This window comes from Carassius auratus, chromosome 38, assembly GCF_003368295.1.
Source record: "Carassius auratus strain Wakin chromosome 38, ASM336829v1, whole genome shotgun sequence".
Taxonomy (NCBI): domain Eukaryota; kingdom Metazoa; phylum Chordata; class Actinopteri; order Cypriniformes; family Cyprinidae; genus Carassius; species Carassius auratus.
This window is the reverse complement of record NC_039280.1, coordinates 11252122-11272131: the sequence shown is the minus strand read 5'-3', so window position 1 is coordinate 11272131 and position 20010 is coordinate 11252122. Positions and strand designations below refer to the sequence as shown.

General features: G+C 37.4%; 1 protein-coding gene across 8 annotated transcripts in view; it reads left to right on the top strand.

Annotated features, from left to right (window-relative positions):
* Positions 1 to 20010, top strand: part of slc4a11 (solute carrier family 4 member 11) — a 69217-nt gene that overhangs the window by 23638 nt on the left and 25569 nt on the right. For 6 of the 8 annotated variants that reach the window (XM_026224079.1, XM_026224082.1, XM_026224086.1 and 3 more), the window contains exons 4-7: positions 11964 to 12007; positions 12960 to 13188; positions 16179 to 16211; positions 18886 to 18967. In XM_026224079.1, the coding sequence (XP_026079864.1) occupies positions 11964 to 12007; positions 12960 to 13188; positions 16179 to 16211; positions 18886 to 18967 (388 nt within the window). The remainder of the gene's footprint in view (positions 1 to 11963; positions 12008 to 12959; positions 13189 to 16178; positions 16212 to 18885; positions 18968 to 20010) is intronic. The other 2 variants (XM_026224081.1, XM_026224084.1) reach the window with 1 other exon arrangement.

The window sequence follows — 20010 nt, the reverse complement described above, 5'->3', positions numbered from 1 at the left end:
AAAATCATTGTATAGTATGTCCAATACAATATTATATAGATTAGACAGAAATGTTCTTTTTCTGTAGGCCAGGCCTATGCTAAAATGAAATTATGTTATGCATGAATTGATATGAATGACATCTGTATTACACAACTACAGTCACAGCAGTATATAGACTTATTTGTTGAACTTCCAACCTTGTAAGCATGTAATAATTATGACAACATAATGCTTTACCACACTACTTTAGGTAATTCAAAAACAGTTATAAACATATGTAAACATGTGGATTGCACTTTTTAAACACTGTCTGTTAACTTTTAATAGTGGTTCTCAAAAATCTTGGTCGCTCCAAATAATTTCAACAAACATTATGAAAAAGTTATGCTTTTTTTATTAAAAAAACCTACAGGGAAAATACACCTGCATCACTTGAAACACAGAAAAATAGCATAGAGAGAATAACCCAACATTAAATTAATGCCTTGTTCTATTTATGACATACTGACACAAAGTTAAATGATTTGCAATGGTCACTTCGTCGCATCCAGTGAACAGTAGGGCTGTTGCGGTTCAACACATAACTGTATCATCCGGTATAGACACAGTAAGTGAAGCCGAGAGCAAGATATGCCTCTTCATGTTTTCTGCATTTAGTTTTTAAATGAACAGCATCTTCCTGGGTCTGTGTGACATCATCTATGGCTTTTTCTTCCCTTTCACAAACTGATCAATCTCCCATCTCCCGTTACATCCTTTGGCTTTTTACTGTTTTATTCATTTTCTTTTTCAGCATTTTCCAATTTGAGAACCACTGTTTTAGAAAGACTTTAAATAAATAAATAAGAATATATATATAGCGTGCCAGTGTTGCCAGGTTTTCACAAGAGAACCCACCCAATTGCTACTCAAAACTAGCCCAATCATGTTTCGACCCCCCTCCACTTTGGTACTCCAGGGGGTAAAATACCATGCTGTGGTCCGCACCGTGGACTTGGCAACACTGTAGCGTGACAACTTGATGCTTCCTCTGAAGACTGCACTTAGATGTGTACGACTTGAAGCAGTACTGATTAGACTGATCAGTGTGTGTCATCAAAGCACTGTGAGAGGGGGCGAACGTCTCCTTGTGCTTTTTCTCGCCGTACTTTGATGTCATACATGGATCGATCTTCAAGTCCAGTCGAACAAACGTCTTTACTCTCACGTATCACGTGACCAAGTGTAATTGCAGCCTCTGCGATTAATAAAAAAAGTTTTGTCACATTGCGATATCATCACAAATGCAATTAATCGTTTAGCCCTATTTGTTATACTACAGTATTATGCTGACTTATAAATGACTGCTAATGGATCTAAACATAAATATAATTTGTATTTTTTTAGGGTTAAAAAGTTTAGAATTAAAAAGTTAGTCTGTCTTGATGAACAATGAAACTGTCCTTCTTCATTACATGGAGTTTAGCTAATCACAAATCGTTTAAATATAAAAGCTTTATAGATATAGTTGGAAAAACCGCCTGTTTAATATGGATCAGAAAGAGGATGGAGAATGGCCATGTAAAGCAAGAACTACTTTTGGTGCAAGAAACCTCTAGTAACATTATAATTGGATGTTAAAGGGGGAAAATGTGATACTATATCCCCATTTAAAGATTTTTGCCACATTTACTGTTTTGCATAACTGAAAACATTTGAAATATATAATATCTTATGGATGATGTAACATATCTATATTAGGGTTGCTATTTGCCCTAATGCGCTGCTGCTGTTGAAAGTGAGCACAGCTTCAGTAATATCACTAGACAGGTGACCCAGAATTAGACAAGCAAATGTTCTCACTCTGTTTACTCAAATACAGTTAGTTCTGTTTTAAATTCTCTTTTCTGCGTGAGTGACTCCTGCTGTGCATTTGGTGGGCTCACATTAGGATGAGCGGGGTTTGTTCACACGTTGTCTCATCCGGTCTGATGTTCTGTCATCCTCAGTGCACAAGCCGTCAGCACTTGTCTAGATTAAAACCAAATTCCACTCCTCTGACATACCGCTTAGAGTTTCGCGTGTACGCGCGTGTGTGTTTGTATAAACCAGGGCCTCCAAACTTTTAAATGATAATTCCCATGATTTCAGCAGTTGACCTGAGCGAACACCCAGCCATGTTATTGAGCAAACTGCTGGGTTTTTAATGCTGCTTGATTGCTGGGTGCGAGGCAGGGGCGGCGATATATAATTACACACTACAAAAATAAAGCAAAACAAATATCAACTAATATAAGATCAAATGACGTCTAAACCACTCATGGTTTGCCGATTACTCTTTTACAAATTTGACTGAATGTTTCAGACTGGAGAAAATGGATGGATTGATGTCAGAGTAATAGCTTATCCACTGCCATGGCCATTGTCTGTTCTGAATTAGGGGTCGACAGATATGTGTTTTCATGGCAGTTGCCAGAACCGATTATTACTGATCAAGTATGCCAATAACCAATATTTTGAACCGATATATACAGTACAGACCAAAAGTTTGGACACACTTCTCATTCAAAGAGTTTTCTTTATTTTCATGACTCTGAAAATTGTAGATTCACAACGAAGGCATCAAAACTATGAATTAACACATGTGAAATTATATACATAACAAAAAAGTGTGAAACAACTGAAAATATGTCATATTCTAGGTTCTTCAAATTAGCCACCTTTTGCTTTGATTACTGCTTTGCACACTCTTGGTATTCTCTTGATGAGCTTCAAGAGGTAGTCACCTGAAATGGTCTTCCAACAGTCTTGAAGGAGTTCCCTGAGAGAAGCTTAGCAATTGTTGGCCCTTTTGCCTTCTGTCTGCGGTCCAGCTCACCCCTAAACCATCTCGATGGGGTTCAGGTCTGGTGACTGTGGAGGCCAGGTCATCTGGCGCAGCACCCCATTACTCTCCTTCTTGGTCAAATAGCCCTTGATGTCTTCAGTGTGACTCTACACTACTTCATAGTCATGAAAATAAAGAAAAGTCTTTGAATGAGAAGGTGTGTCCAAACTTTTGGTCTGTACTGTATGTCTGGTGTAAAAATGATAATTAATGTCAGAAAGAAGAATAAATAAGGCTCTGACAAAAACTGCCTTCCCTGGTGTTAGTTGAGTGTAGTAATTTCACACGACACTTCTTACTCTTGTATTCCTCTGTCTTTTGAATGAAAATATTTCCTCGGCTAAACCCCATTCCACAGCCATACCCGTCACACCCAGTTTTAAAGCAGTGTTTTTTTTTCTTGTAATTAGGAGTGCTTGTCCTCCCAATTTAAGAAATTTAGGTGCACCTTCTGATCAATAATCAAAAAATCTGATTAAAAATTATCCTTCCTATATAAGGTGACATGTGACACCTTAAATTGACTTACAAGGGTATTTTATTTTTACCTTTGCAATGGCATCATTTTCACCTGTCAAATAAAAAAAATGCTTATAAGCTTTAAAATTTCTATTTAAAACAATATAATAAGTAAAATAAGACTGTCAGATTCCGTTTCTGTCTTATGTTGTGTTTTGTTCCCCACATGCTCCATGTTATGTTTATTCCCATATTTGGTCTTCCTGTTCCTTCTGCCTGATTGTTTCCAATTTGATTCCAGGTGTGTCTTGTCTTCCCGTGATTAAGTTTTGTTCTTAAGCAGTATTTTGTCCGATATTCATCATTTATCTCCGTGTGGTTATCCTTGTTGTAAATAAAGTCTGAGAATATTCTGGAATCTCCTTCGTCTCCTCATTCCTTCACAGTAGACACACTGTGACAGAATACCAGACCAAAACAGAAAGTAAGCAGAACCCCTTATCCCCGTTTTGCTTCCATCTTTGAAAGTCTTTTGTTTTCTTGTTTTCCCCCCCCCGTGATCATGGAAATTGCTGCTTGTTTCTCCGCCTTAGCCCGCAGAGATCTCCCCTTCGTTGAGTATGCTTGGGAATTCTGCAGGCTCACTGTGGCGATGGTGTTGGACTCGCTGTTCTGGCTTGGGGCTAATTACCATCACCCCGTGGACCTCCTAGACACCACAGGACTTAGCTGGAGGGAATGGATCCTCAGGTGTCAGGAGAGCTTCTTGCCCAGATCCAGAACCAGCCTGCCATCAAGCTTGCCAGCCGTTTATCAGTCAAGTCCGCCGGCCATTTTTCAGGCAAGCCTGCAGGCCATTCACCAGTCAAGCCCGCCAGCTGTGGCTCACTCAAGCCCACTGGCTCCCTTGTTCACCCGTTATCAAAAAAGAAGGATGAGGAGCAATGGATGGCTCATGGCCCTTTTTTCTTGCAGTGAGCGCCCCTCAGAGCTCGCTTCAGAGTCAGCCCCAGCCTCTGAGTTTGTTCCAGTATCAGCTCTAAGTGATTTGACCAGATTCAAGTGATTTCTCTAGCCCAGACCAGCATAAAGACAGGGATGGAGTTCCCGCTTCAAGCCCAGTGAGGGCTCCTGTTCCTGAGATTAGCCCACGGAGGGCTCATGTTCCTGAGTTTAGGCCACAGAGGGCTGTGGTTCCTGAGTTTAACCCACGGATGGGTACTGTTCTTGAATTAGGCCCTGAGAGGGTCGTGGTCCCTATATCTGGTCCACGGAGGGCCTCAGAATTCGTAATCTTACCCAAGTATGGCCTCCTAAGTTCCCTACTCTGCCATGGCTCCCTGAGCTGCCTTCTCCACCATGGCCTCCTGAGTTCCCTACTCCGCCATGTTGCACTGAACTGCTGGATCCACTGTGGAGGCCTGCTGTCCCATGTCTGTCCCGGGGTTTCTCCAGAGCACCCATTTGGATGTTGTGATGCATGAGGAAGTGATGTCAGACTCTGTTTCAGTCTTGTGTTGTGTTTTTTTTCCCCCAATGAGCTCCTTATGTTTATTTGTTTATATTTGGTCTTTCTGTTTGTCTCCCTGGTTGTTTCCAGTTTGATTCCAAGTGTGTCTCGTCTTCCCCTTATTAAGTTGTGTTCTTAAGGAGTGCTTTGTTCTGAGTTCTTAAAGGGTTAGTTCACCCAAAAAGGAAAATTATGTCATTAATAACTCACCCTCATGTCGTTCCAAACCCCGTAAGACCTCCTATCATCTTCGGAACACAGTTTAAGATATTTTAGATTTAGTCCGAGAGCTCTCAGTCCCTCCATTGAAACTGTGTGTCCATGTCCAGAAAGGTAAGAAAAACATCATCAAGTAGTCCATGTGACATCAGAGGGTCAGCTAGAATTTGTTGAAGCATCGAAAATGCATTTTGGTCCAAAAATAAACAAAAACTACGACTTTATTCAGCATTGTCTTCTCTTCCCGGTCTGTTGTGAGAGATTTCAAAACACAGCAATTAATGATATCCGGTTCATGAACAAATCACTCGATGTAACCGAATCTTCTTGAACCAGTTCACCAAATCAAACTGAATTGTTTGAAATAGTTCTCGTCTCCAATAAGCATTAATCCACAAATGACTTAAGATGTTAACTTTTTTAATGTGGCTGACACTCCCTCTGAGTTAAAGGGATAGTTCACCCAAATAGCAAAATTATGTCATTAATAATTTGCCCTCATGTTCTTCCAAACCCGTAAGACCTCTGTTTATCTTTGAAACACAGTTTAAGATATTTTAGATTTAGTCCGAGAGCTCTCAGTCCCTCCATTGAAGCTGTATGAACGGTATACTGTCCATGTCCAGAAAGGTAAGAAAAACATCATCAAAGTAGTCCATGTGACATTAGAGGGTCAGTCAGAATTTTTTGATCCATCGAAAATACATTTTGGTCCAAAAAAAGCAAAAACTATGACTTCATTCAGCATTGTCTTCTCTTCCGTGTCTGTTGTGAGAGAGAGTTAAAAACAAAGCAGTTTGTGATATCCAGTTCGCGAATGAATCATTCGATGTAACCAGATCTTTTTGAACCAGTTCATCTAATCGAACTGAATCGCTTTAAACGGTTCGCGTCTCCAATACGCATTAATCCACAAATGACTTAAGCTGTTAACTTTTTTAATGTGGCTGACACTCCCTCTGAGTTCAAACAAACCAATATCCCGGAGTTATTCATGTACTCAAACAGTACACTGACTGAACTGCTGTGAAGAGAGAACTCAAGATGAACACCAAGCCGAGCCAGATAACGAACAATAGACTGACTCGTTCACGAGTCAAGAACCGGTTGCATCAGTTTTTGGATCACCAGTACTTCTTTCGGACAGTTCGATTCAATAAACTGGTTGAAGAAAGCGGTTCACCGGTTCTTTTGTGCTCAACGTAATGGCGTCATTTGTGATGATTGCCCTTGATTCAAGCCTTCGGTTTACCCACACTCATAACACTAGCACAAAATCAGTTCAGAATCAATCACCAAAAGAATCAGTTTGGTTCAGATGCTCTGTGTGTCATTCTGCTTCACACTGAATCACACATGCGCAGTATCATCAGCTCCTTGGTTCTTGAATCGGATGCATCTGACAGATATGGTTCTTGACTCGAAAACGAGTCAGTGTATTGTTCGTTATCTGGCTCGGCTCGGTGTTCATCTTCAGGTAAGTTATTAATGACATAATTTTGCTATTTGGGTGAACTATCCCTTTAAAGCTGCGGTAGGGAACTTTTGACGCTCTAGCGGTTAATAAACAGAACTGCTTGCGTCTTGCGGAAGAACATCGTGGCCGGAACTACTTCTCTCTGTTTATGTCTATGAAGAATCACAAAGGTACTAGGTTACTCCTCCGCGGTACTCCCGAAGCAATCTAAAATAGTCCGAATATAAACACTTATTATAGGTGCACCCTAGTGATTTAGGACAAGCTAAAAACACGGTTTGGAAAATGGGTTAATGGTGTACTCACTTATTATATAAATTTTTCTATATTTTGAACACAAACAAAGTTTCGGACCGCAGCTCTGATTGGTTGATTTTTACCGGGATCGGATGACTTTCTGCAAATGGCAATAGGACCACTGGGAGGAGCCCAGTGCCCAGGAGCCACAGATTATCTGTCTCATATTCTACTATCAGGACATAATGACAGGTTTAACAAATATGTAAAAAATATATATTTACAAAAGTTACCCTCTGCAGCTTTAACTAATGTTAACTAATTGCCCTTATTGAAGAATGACCACATCATTAATTGCATGGCACTGCAACCAACTTAACATTTTACTGAGTTTAATGTAGCAATATGGTCACTCAGTTTTTCAAGGTCAGTTTTAATCGTGTAACTGTTAGATTTGAACAAAGAAATAAAGTGTTACTACACACAGGCCGTATTGATTGCAAATACAAAAACAAGACGAGTGCAGAAAATGCGGTACTTATTAAAATAATCACTCTTTACTTAAACATATGAACACAGAAAACAGCTTTTAACAGGTTAATATAACGTTTCCCATTTTATGACTAGTAAAATAATGGCAACTTACTCTGATGAACAAGGCTCTCCTCGGAGTAGCTGCAAGCACTACGTCTTCTTCATGTGTGACAGGTGTCAGCGTTAAGGCACAATACTGCCACCTGGTAGCTCAACCAGGGTCTGGCGTTGGAGTATTTACATGTGGTGTTATCATAAGAGAACTGTTCATTTTAAATATTGTGGTTATCGATAATACCAGTATATCTTCACACACTAAATTAACATGAAATCGATAATTGTTGCTTTGAATATCACGATTATCATCAATACTGGTATACAGAATAACGCGGCACACCTAGTGCCAGTGTTGTGCTGAATTCTGCACCCCAGCCAGATTATGCATCTCCTCTTTGAAATCGCTACCTGATTGCCTAATTCCAACCCCACCACTAACCTTTACCCCTCCCACACACCTACTCCTAAAGCAGGGCTGCATCCGAAAACTGAAAAATGCTGCATTCGGAGGACACATTCCAAGGTCGGGAGGCATCAAGGCACGTCCAAATTCAATGTTAGCTTAAGTTCCTATCTCCTGAGATGTCTTCATCTGGCCGATTTTTGAAAGCAGCATAGATATATCCTTGGCTGCCTTTAATATCCCACAACCCTGTGCATTACATTCTGTGAGAGTAAAGCCAAAAAATAAAGATGGCGTCTGAAAGTTGAGGTCGGTGGTCAGTTTGCGTGTAAATGAATGTTTTTGATCAACGTTTTCCACTTTTTATGTAATTTCTAGTGAGAAATTAATATTGCAGTAATGAAATATCCACTTAGTTTCATGAGGTGCTTTCGTGCAAAAATGCTGTCTGTGCCATTTACATACACAGAGACATGCAGAACATACTGGAGTCAAATACTATTTTTGCAGCTTAATATTTACAGAAACTAGTCCATATTGTGACTCTATTTAAGCGTACTGACCTACTTTTGATGAATTAATTCAAACAACATTCTGCATCATACAGTAAAGTCCATTCATATGACTGGATTCTTTGATTCTGTCCGCTTTTTCAGCATCGCAGAAATCATAAATAATAGATAATAAGTCATACTGTGATGAGAACACTGGATTCTCAAAGTATGTTAAATATTTTAAGTTCACAGTACAGAATCTTTAAAATACGTCAGAGAGTTTTACACACTGGTTTACCACTTATTGTGGTGACATTTCCACGCCCCGAAACGTGCCGCTGAACAAAACAAACTGTAGTTGGTTGTTTGACATGTCGCCTCATGAGTGGGGCTTGGACAAAGAAAGCTGCCATGGATTCTGCCATCAGTCTGAATTTCTGGCTAAGTGAGACTTACTGATGCATGGTCACTGAAGCAGCTCCAGTTAGCAAGCGCTTTCGGAGTGAGAGTGAAATCCGCATTGATTGGTCGGACTAGTGACTCCAAACAAATCAGATGGTCAGTGGGAGGAGATTTCTTTTGGCCACAGAGTGGTGAGTTCTGACAGGCTGCATCAGAGCCAAATAGTGTGTTTCAAAATAAACTTTATCAGCAAATTGATTTTGAAAACAAACGACAATGATAATCATTTAAAAAATACTTAAAGGTCCCATTTTACGTGCTTTTTTGTAGCTTTGATTGTGTTTACCATGTGCAATATAACATGTGTTTATGTTTCGTGTGTAAAAAAACACAGTATTTTCTACACAATACACCTATCTGTATACCGCTGTTTTCACTGTCATAAAAACGGGCTGATGACTTCATTGTTCTATGAAGCCTCTCCTTCAGAAATACGTAACGCGTTCTGATTGGGCCAGTGGTTCCTGTGCTGTGATTCGACAGCAGCTGAGAGCAGGCTGACCTCCTGGTAACGTGATTGGGCTAGAACGCACGTGCTTGAGATGTACTTATAGTCACAGGAGCGTTTTTACTGACGAGATGCGCATGAAAACCGCATTCGGTTTTTTTGCACAGCCCTAACATCTAGTTAACAAAGCTAAACAGCATTGCCCTTTGTGTAATAAGTTACAGAAACCGTTAAACGCACCAACTTAAATAATAAAATACACTTACCAGTTGTGGTCCAGACAAAGAGGAAACTGCTCCATGTTTCAAGAATAATCTTTGTGCAAATCCGGCATTAAACTGATTGAGATTGAGAAAGCTATCCTCAGCAAGCTGTCCTCAGCAAAATGAACTGCACATAGTTTTACATGTGCATTATAATGTTCGGGAACCGAGTTAAACATAAATTGTAACCATTAATCTCAAAGTACAGTGTTCCTGGGAAGCCCAAACAAAGGTGATTGGACTCAGAGATGAAAATAACAGTGTTTCAACGACATGGCGACAAACACAAACAGCTCTTCCTTCTTCTCCGTCGGAGCGCAACAAGGCCACGCCCCCTTGTTTGTGAATTCATGTGGGTGGAGGTTAGTCAAAAAAACTATTTTAGTGACGTCATTCCTGCAGGAACTAGAGGGCTGTAGTCCAAACGGGTCGTTTTTTGTAGGCAAATTCTGTTAAATCAAATATCTCGCTTGGCATTGAACTTTGAGCTTTAGCATTTTACAGATATTATTTATACTCTAACAACAACATTACACACTAACTAAAGTTTAAAACATGGAATCACGAAGAAGGGGACCTTTAATATCGGCACCGATAATTGTTCAACCCCTATTCTGATTGTTGAGTTTAAAATTAATTTGAATTTCTTGAAAATCAAGAACTTAAGTAAGTGTGTAAGTGAGCTGGTTTTTAGCCACCATGCAGTTTGTTGAAATTAAAAATTTATCACCAAGCCCACAACTTTCTCCACACTCTCAGTGCTTATTGAGGGTTTGTTGAAATAAATGGTACATGTAATGTGTTTGTCATTGTATTATTGTAGTCATTATTATTGAAGACAAAATGTTATTTTATTTGTGTTGTGTTTACTGCATTATTTTAGTGTCCTGTGTTACTCTGATGGTGTTTTTTTCTTTGTGTGCACTATCTGGAGTATTAGCCATGTTTCAAGGTCACTTGCACTCTTGATTGATTAATGAAGAAATGGCTTTCTAATAAACTATCTGTATAATGGTTATCAGCACATTTTAAAGATAAAAATCTGATTTTTCGAAGTTGCTTGATATTTTAACATTATATCAGGTTTTTATTTATTTATTTATATACTTATAAATTAAATTACTTACTATTTACTATTTCTTGTCAAATAAATGGAGCCTTTTTCAAAAAAATCTGAAATTTGAAAACTGATAAAGTATATACAACCCTACATACATTATTACTGTTTGTATAAGGTACATCTCCAAATTTTAACCATGAAACTGTAAACTGTGGAACATGAATTTACATTAGACTAAATAAGTAAACAGAGAGAGAGGCTTTGGCTAATCATTTCAGAAGACCACAGGGGTGAACATATACAGAACGTCTGACTATTAACAGCCTCCGGCAAACCATTGATGCTGGTTTGATTGGATGTGGTTTTGATAACTGGCTAATTGCTGAATTCTCTTTGGATTAAGGTTTGCACCAGTATAGTTGGAGCTCAATTAATGCTGCCTTTTATCTTATGTTAATACAGTGGTTTCAAGTTTTATACCCGACAACTCACTGAGCTTTAATTAGGCGCTTAGATAATGCAGTACATTTCAGTTCAGCATGATGTGACCTCAATTGTTAAATGTATATTGCGTACTTATAAACATCTGAAAATGCAGATGAAAAAAATGGAAAAGCGAAGGACGGAAGGACAGTAGAGGAGAGAATAAAATGTCCCGTTTCACGTGGTGACTGTAAGCCATTAAAAGGTTTGAGGGGTTATGTAACCTTATTAGTTTAACACATAGATTTACCTCTTATTAAAACCCAAAGTTGTGCTTTTAAAGTGGTGCTTTTATTCTCAATTTTCCCCTTTTAATCCCAAACCCATCTGAAGGCCTGTTTAATCTTGGAGCTAAGGCAAACGGAGGAGTCAGCCGCGGGTCGTGGTAATCCTGCCTGAATATCTCTTTCAAGGGGCAGGACTTCTTGCGGGGCACGCGCACAGGACTGAGGGATCTCTATTTGATAAAGGCTTTATATAATCTCTGTATGGAGGAGGATGTACCATACAGCCATCACAAGCTCAACCTGCAAGCCTGAGGACAAAACCAAACATAATTTAAGCAAATAAAGGACAGGCAGGGACACGGCGTACACAAGAACATCCCGTCCCTTGAGAGTTTGAATGATGCTCATGATCCATGGAGTATGCTGTGATGTATTTGGCGGTTACTAATAAATTAGTGTAAATATTTATAACTATATATTATAGTCTATATATTATATTATAGTCTATATACTAATATATATTTTGTTTTGTATTCAGGGACTGAACTTTTCCATAGCAGATATTTTGTGATGTTGAGTTAAATTGAGGAGATCACAATGTGGGCTCTCTGATGCAGATGGCTTTTATGTTCATAGTTTTTTTGAACAATTTTATGCTATCAGAGTGTTCTCTTTGAAACTAGTCATTCTCTTCTTAAAAACTCTAAAAGCTGTTTCATGATGCTTGTTGTTTTGACACACAGTATTCACCCCTCAGGCCTCCTCTTCTCTCTTTCCTACAGAATCTGATGTCCACGGCTGTGTGCTGCTTAACACGTCTCGAAGGGTGAGACTTTTCATTACGTCCACATGCCAAACAGATCTTATAAGATGCATTGTCACCATCTGAGGTTATATGCACACCTGTGACTGCACGTTAATTGAATTCTGTATTGATGCACCATCACTACATACAGTGGCATCCATGAGTATGAAACCTCTTTTTTTTCATTTAAATATGCAAATAAGAATGTTTCAGGGTAAAAAAAATTGTAAGCAAAGCTTATGATATAAAAAGCTGGGGAAAAAAACATACTGGATAACATTATCAATCAGGTTTTATCTAACATTGTAACATTCTGAATTCTGCATTGTAAAATTAATTTGACTTCTTTTTACTCAAATTATTATCCGTTATTTTAATTCTGCTTTGTACATTTTTTTTTCTTAAATTATGAACTATTCACTCAAATTGTTATGCTGCTAATTTAATGTGTAATAAAAAGTGTTGTAAAAAATCAGACAATAATCCAAAATAGAGCATCAGATACATGCAAACAAAAGGTTCTAACAAACCAAATAACACTGTAATACACAGTTTCCAGTGACTTATTCATGAGTGATCCCAAGGTCATGGAAAATATGGAAATATCAGGACATTTTTATTTATTTATGTGTTTAATTTGATTTATTAATTTTTTTGTCCAATTTGAGTGAATCAATCTTTCAAGTTATTTTTAGTGATTCGTTCGTATATATATATATATATATATATATATATATATATATATATATATATATATATATATATATATATATATTTTTTTTTTTTTTTTTTTTTACTAATTATCCAGTATTAACAAATCATTCATTATTGAAAGTTCAAAAATCATTGTTAAAAAAATATAATAAATAAGCTTAATATATCAAACAACAAAAATGTATATAGTAAGTTGTTTATGATATATATATATTTTTTTTTTAGCATTGCTTACATGTACCTCTGTGTGTTCCCTCAGTATGTGAAGCTGATGAACTTCGAGGAGGAAGTGCGAGCTCACAGGGATCTGGATGGGTTTCTGGAGAGGGCAAGTATTCTGCTGCACGAGGACGAGGCCTCTCTAGACGACGTGTTAAAGACGATGCTCCTCCACGTCTCGCAGGACCCTCACACCGCTGAGCCCAGCTGCAACTTCGAGGAGATCATGAGCTCCCTCTTCACAGACGCAGGGTCACAGGAAGTCAATGGTGAGTGTGTTTGTTTTTATTTGTGTGTTATTTCATGAAAGGCTTATGAAAGGTTGCTCAATACCTCAGAGAGCTGATTTGACTGACACCTGCACAGCAGTTTGACGTTAGTCAATGTTATTTTCATTTTAAATTATTTATAAATTATAATACAGATTTTACATAAAAAAGGGACAGAAGAATGAGTAAAAAAGGGAACAGACAGAAAAAAAGAGTTTCAAAAATAATTAAATCCATTTCCATCCCTGCTGACCTCATAGATTTGAAACTCAGTCTAGGATGTGTCAGCGAGAGGGCTTGCTCTGAATGACCCCATAAAGAGAAGTCAGGTGATAATCACACTCTTCTGTCCAGTCATTCACACATTAGACAAACCTTCCCAGAGGACACACAAGCCTTTACGACAGTGATGAAGTCAAAGAAAATAAAGACGAATCACAAAAGTAAAGCAAAAGTTAAGGAAAGAGCAGCTGAAAGGGGAAATACAATACATATGAAATATAAATGAGTACAAAATGTATAATTCAAGATTGAGTCAATAGTTAAGATACAAGAACACAAATTAAAAGTCCTACAAATTATCTCAACTTTATTAGTTGAGTTAATGCTGGAATACACTACATCACTTTTGTACAGATTTTTGGTGCTGTTTGCAGATTTTGGTCAGTCAGAGCTGACGGATTTCACAGAAAACCACATAATCTACAATGGGCACAGATTCAGATTTTGTACTACTAGACAAAATGTGTACAAACCAAAAATAATTTACAATGAGAAATGACATGCAAGCCAACGTAAAGATGCGAATAGGCATGACTTTGCACGGTGATGCGAATGCTGCAAATTGGGTAACACGATGTTGCATAAACATGTTGTTGTGCAAGCCAGTAAGCGAAGATTTTATTGAGATGTTGCAGAAGAGCATTACGCAATGTTTTTATATGCATGAGTGACATGAAAAGCATCCCACGAGCAGTCTAGAGCAACAACACAATGAAAAGTTTCGCTTAGCTTTTGGTGTGCACACCATCTAAAATGTCAAATATGATATTTTGAGTCAATTCTAGCAAGGAAGTGCATGTTTTTGCATGTATTTGTAGTGTTTGGGACAACTTGAAAAATCTAATATTGTATGGACTTTAGTAATTAAGTGTATGATACCCAGTTTTTCTCTGTAGCCATTTACAAAGTTGGCAGGTTGCCTAGTTTTTTTTCAAATCGTTTCAGATTTCAAAACTCATGTAGTGTATTCCAGACTTTACACAATAATTTATACATTTTATCATAGTTTTTTTTGTTTGTAGAATTTGTGCTTACATGTGCATTTTTTATTTATTTAATTAATTAATTTTTTTTTTTTTTTTTTTTAAGAAAAATCTCTTAAATACTGACCAGCATGTTCAAATGTGAGGCTGGTAGTGCTTGTGGTCGGTTACTGCACAATACTGCAGCTATCATTAGATCTACTCTACCGGGTCATTTTATTCACTGGCCCCTGGACACCCAGCATTTTCTAAAAATGGCCCCATAGCTACGTATTTCAAGTATCCCTGCTTTATGAGCTCAACTGGTCTCTGTATCACTAACTTCTTCTCTCTCAGGAAGAAGGACAGATTCTTCCAAACAAAAGAAATCTCTGGCATACTCTCAGCTAGAGGTGATGCTGCACCACCAGAGAAACAGATTAGAAACAGATTTTTCAGTTCATGCTGCTTTTTTAAATGATTAAGGTGACTATATAGTGAGAGTGTTTTTTGCAAACTGAATGCCTCGTATCCTGATTTATACATGTTTTAAACCCCTAGCATTTAAATTGAGCACCTAATTAGGACTTCCTGCTAAAAACACTTACGAGAGACAAGGGTAAAGGAAACTTTCATTGAGAGTCACAGGTTGGCATATTATATGTTGCAATACACTACTCAACGCTCAAATATTTTCTATATTGATGATTCAGTTTCTAATTGTTGCTCAAAGATTCATTCAGAGTCTATAAAAATGATTTATTGGATCAAAATGGAATGCAATAAATGAAATATTCATGACAACACAACATATATGATCACACTATCAGGCTGCATGAATGTGTAATTTCCTTCTGAGACTTTAACAAGCTGGCAGCACGCTTTTTCTGGATCGTATTGATCGTTTCCAGCTCACCAGTAATCTCTGTGTTCTTATTATCGTTGCCAAATTCACACTGAATACACACAGAATATCATTGGGAACCAATGAAGTCCAGTCCTGGACTTTATTGTGCCATCACTCCAGTACGGTCTAACACGGCACCTAATCCGTGCCTGGACTCTGTCGGATCGCGTGAATGGTGAGATGTAAATTATCGTTGGTTGAGTTTGTTTGTTCTTTTTCAAGTCTAGGGATGATACATTCCCTCTTGTCTCTGTTGCTAGGATACATAGCTCACATGTGAGTGAGAATCATATCAATGATATGAGCCTGGGAACATGCAAATGAACCGATGTGTGATTGGATTATGAAAATGTCATGAATATGATAATGTATGATCATTTGGGTGAGAATCCATGAATGGGATCTAATTGTGAGCACATTGATTGTATGTGCATGTGGCAGGTCTTTAACAAACAGGCATGCAACCAAAGTCTGTCAGTCTGAAGATCACATTAGAATGAAATGGGAATTAAGATCTCATTCAGCTAAGATGCAAGCACAATGAAATATTTCATCTGAGTAAAGAGACCTGAGCATCTGCCTGACAACCCAAACCCAATTAGTGAGAGAGGGAGGTTCGGTCGTGTGTCTGTGTGGGTGGTGGGTGTTCTGAATTTGTGTCTGAGAGATGTTTCACTCTTTTTGCTTCCTTTAAGGGTTCACAACATGTGTTTCTGTACTCAACCTAACTTTAACTCTTTCCTCTCCATGCTGAACTCTGTTTGTGTGTGTGTGTGTCTGTGTTTGTCTGTGTGTGCCTGTGTGTGTGCATCTGCGTGTCTCCCAATTCTCTCGCACAGACAGGTCGGCGAATTTCATTTTCTATGACAACGGTAAGAACGATATGATCAGATGTGGGATATTACCCACAATTCATGTGTGTTTTCTCCCTGAGTGCTGATGTTTCCAGTGGATGTGATTGACACGTACCATTAGTCTGACAGACACGCGAGGCTGTGTTTTCTTATTCAGATCCATCAATTTGCTGCATTCTCCATTTGATGCAGTGACACAATCCAATTTGAAATCAGTATCCACACATTTGAAATGACAAGATTCGGTGTTGTTTTAAAAGAGTCGGTGGTGAATGCTGAGTGAATCCCTTTCCCGTGATGGTGCTTTAGATTGGGCTGTATCATTGCCTCTCTCTCTCTCTCTCTCTCTCTCTCTCTCTCATTCCTGCCTTATTGCCGTTCGGCTGATTGGCTGTGCATGAATTCCGCTGTTGTGATTGAAAAAGTCCACTGTCATACTGATGTCTTTTTCTGCTTAATATTTATGCAGCACACACACACAATGAGTGAACAGACTTTTTAATATCTTGAGGAAAAGTCTTTAGTGTGTGTGAATAAAAGCATCCCATTCCATCCTAATGTCCAGGCCTCTGGCAGTTATCAGAAGGGGTGAGGTGCGGTTGGCCTGGATGATTGCCTGAATGTTAATGCGTGTATTTTAGGGCTGGACGATATGGCTGAAAACATTATATCTGGGTATTTTCAGCTTTTTGACAAAATGCAAATAGCTAAAAACTATTTGAAAATAACCATTTATTATGTTAATATAAACACACACACATTCAGTTTACATTTTGAAAATATTTACATATATACAAATATATTTAATATACAAATATTTTTTTTCTTCTTAAATGTACATGCATGTGTGCATATATATATATATATATATATATATATATATATATATATATAAAATTTACATTTAAATTTAAATAAAATTTATGCATTTAGCAGACGCTAAGCGACTTACAGTGCATTCAGGCTATCAATTTTTACCTATCATGTGTTCCCGGGGGAATCGAACCCCCAACCTTGGGGGCTCAGTGCTCTACCACTTGAGCTACACGAACACTATATAATAAATATAAACAGTACATGATCACAATTAATCTTTTGATAGCACTATTTATAATATAATATAATATAATATAATATAATATAATATAATATAATATAATATAATATAATATAATATAATATAATATAATATAATATAATATAATGTATTTTTACTAAACATTTTAAGCAAGTAAAATGCCACACATCTCTTAATATTTTTCACAAATGGTTGAAAGTTTTATTTTAGTATCATTGAGACTATTATACTATCACTGAATTATTGATCACTACGGTGATTTTTTTAAATATGCCTATATAGAGTTTAGTAATTTTAGTTTTAGTACATCATCAATTATTTTAGTACATCAAGTCACACTAAATGAAAATGAGAAATGTTGCTTCCACAATTCGCTGAAATAAAGCATTTTTGTATATATTTTTTTATTTTATTCAGCGTTTATTTCAAGTTACATTTTATGGGTTTAGTTATCTATAATAACCCCAATCTTATCACCCTACTCACATATTCACATACAAGTTGTTACAAAATGAGCAGGTGTGAAACTGTCCTCCTGGCACAGTCTGACAAACGTAATGGCCAAAAATCATTAGAACATCCCAGAATTAGTTTCCATCAGCATACAATATTGCAAATATTCAATATATCATCCAGCTGTAGTTTTTGTGAAGCTGTGCATGTTTGCCTTGGTGTACATGCTTTTATGGCCCAAAATAATTGTGGCAAGAGGTCAGGTCTGGTTTTTCCTTCATGAACACAAAGTTCACAATTATCTCAGCTGTTTGTCCTCCTACCAATTCAACGGTCTTCATGTTGCCATATATTACTCCATTGATACATTTCCCTCTTTTATCCCCTCCTTCTCATTCTTTCTCTCTTCCTGTCTATTTCTTGATGGTGCTGAGTGTGTTGTCATGGTGATACCCATCTGTCTACGGTGTGAGTGTGTGATGTCTTATTGATGAGACAGTGTGACTGTGTGCCAGAGACATCCATCCTGGCTGCTAAACAGTACACACACACACACACACACACACAAATTCACATACACATATTGTTTTTGCTGGTCATGCTGAACAACTCACACCTGTCACCTCTGCCGGACTGAGGACTTATACACACATACACACACATACATGCTTTCACAATGCTTGTTGTTAATATGCTGGACAGCTCACCCCTACACAAGACAGAGGGCAGGGAACACACACACACACACACACACACTGATTGATTAATTTGAATTAAACATTTGGTGGTGTTCTTGGAAAGGTCTTCATTGTCACTCACGCTGGCTGCAGAGATGTGTATTGTCCTCTAGTGAGCTTCTGCTTCTGTTCTACCTTGATATGCATTAGCCTTTTTATATAGACTTATGTGGACTTTGAATTCATTACTGGTCATTCCATCAATTCACATCCTCTTGTTGGTTTTTGGTGTGTGCCATCATGTACAGTGAAAGTCAGTTGACTTAATCTTGGTGTCAAACTCGTGATGTGCAGTACTTTTGAAGTGGCATCCAGATTGAAGTTAACTTGAATTGATTGTTTAGTTTCTGTCTTCATGCATGGTCATCCACTGTCTGTTTTGCATGGCCGCTCACGACTGACCCCTTGCCTTCTCTTCTCACAGTGCATCTATTGTCAGAGACGCTGCAGTGTGTGACGGCCACAGCCACAGGGATCCAGTACCAGCAGTCTTGGCTTTGTATCCTGTGAGTTACCTGAATCTATCTTACCTGTAATGCTGACATTTTAGAGGTTCTAGAACAGGGGTGTCTGAAGAACTACAAAATTATTATAACTAGGACTGGCAAATTAAATGGCATATTTAATAATAATAAATACAATTTATTTATCAGTATAAAATTTGGGGGTCAGTAACAATTATTTTTAAATAAATTGATACTTTTATTCAGCAAGGGTGCATTACATTTATTAAAATTCCCAGTAAATACATGTATATTGTTACAATAGATTTATATTTAAAATAAATACTTTTCTTTTGAACTTTTCCTGAAATAATGTATTAATTGCTGCTGAAAATTCTGCTTTACCCCATCAGAGGAATATAATATTTATATAAAATATATTAAAATAGATAAAGTTACTTTTTATATTTCACATTATTAATATTTTACTGTATCTTTATCAAATAAATGCAGCATAAATATTTAAATATTTAACAATAATAAACAAACACATTGTTATATACAAATAACATGTAAACTACAGTATGTGTTAAGTGATTAGCAATTAAATTAAAATGTTTTTGTATATATATATAAATATTATTGAGTATCATTAATTCAGCATATAATTAATTAGATTTGACTGTATATCAATTGATAGCCCTAGTTTTAACAAAGACATATTTGCACCCAGTTGGTATAAATCTGAAATGAATTTAATAACCTTCTGTTCATAAAACCAGTCCCTTTTCTTTTCTTTTCCATTAATGTATGGTTTGTTAGGAGTGGACAATATTTGGCCGAGACATAACTGTTGAAATCTGAAATCTGAGGGTGCAAAAAAAATCTAGACATTGAGAAAACCGTCTTTAAAGTTAGCAATGAGAATGCTCAGAAAACATATCTGTGGCAAGAGTACAACATCAGATGACCCTCAGAAACATAGGACACCTCAGTACAAGACAAGGTAGCAGACTTCAGAGTCTCTGTGAGAAAATGCAAAAAAAAAGCGATCAGTCTGAGAGATTCGGTGAAGAAGGCCAATCCAGGGGTGAGCCGGGTCAAAA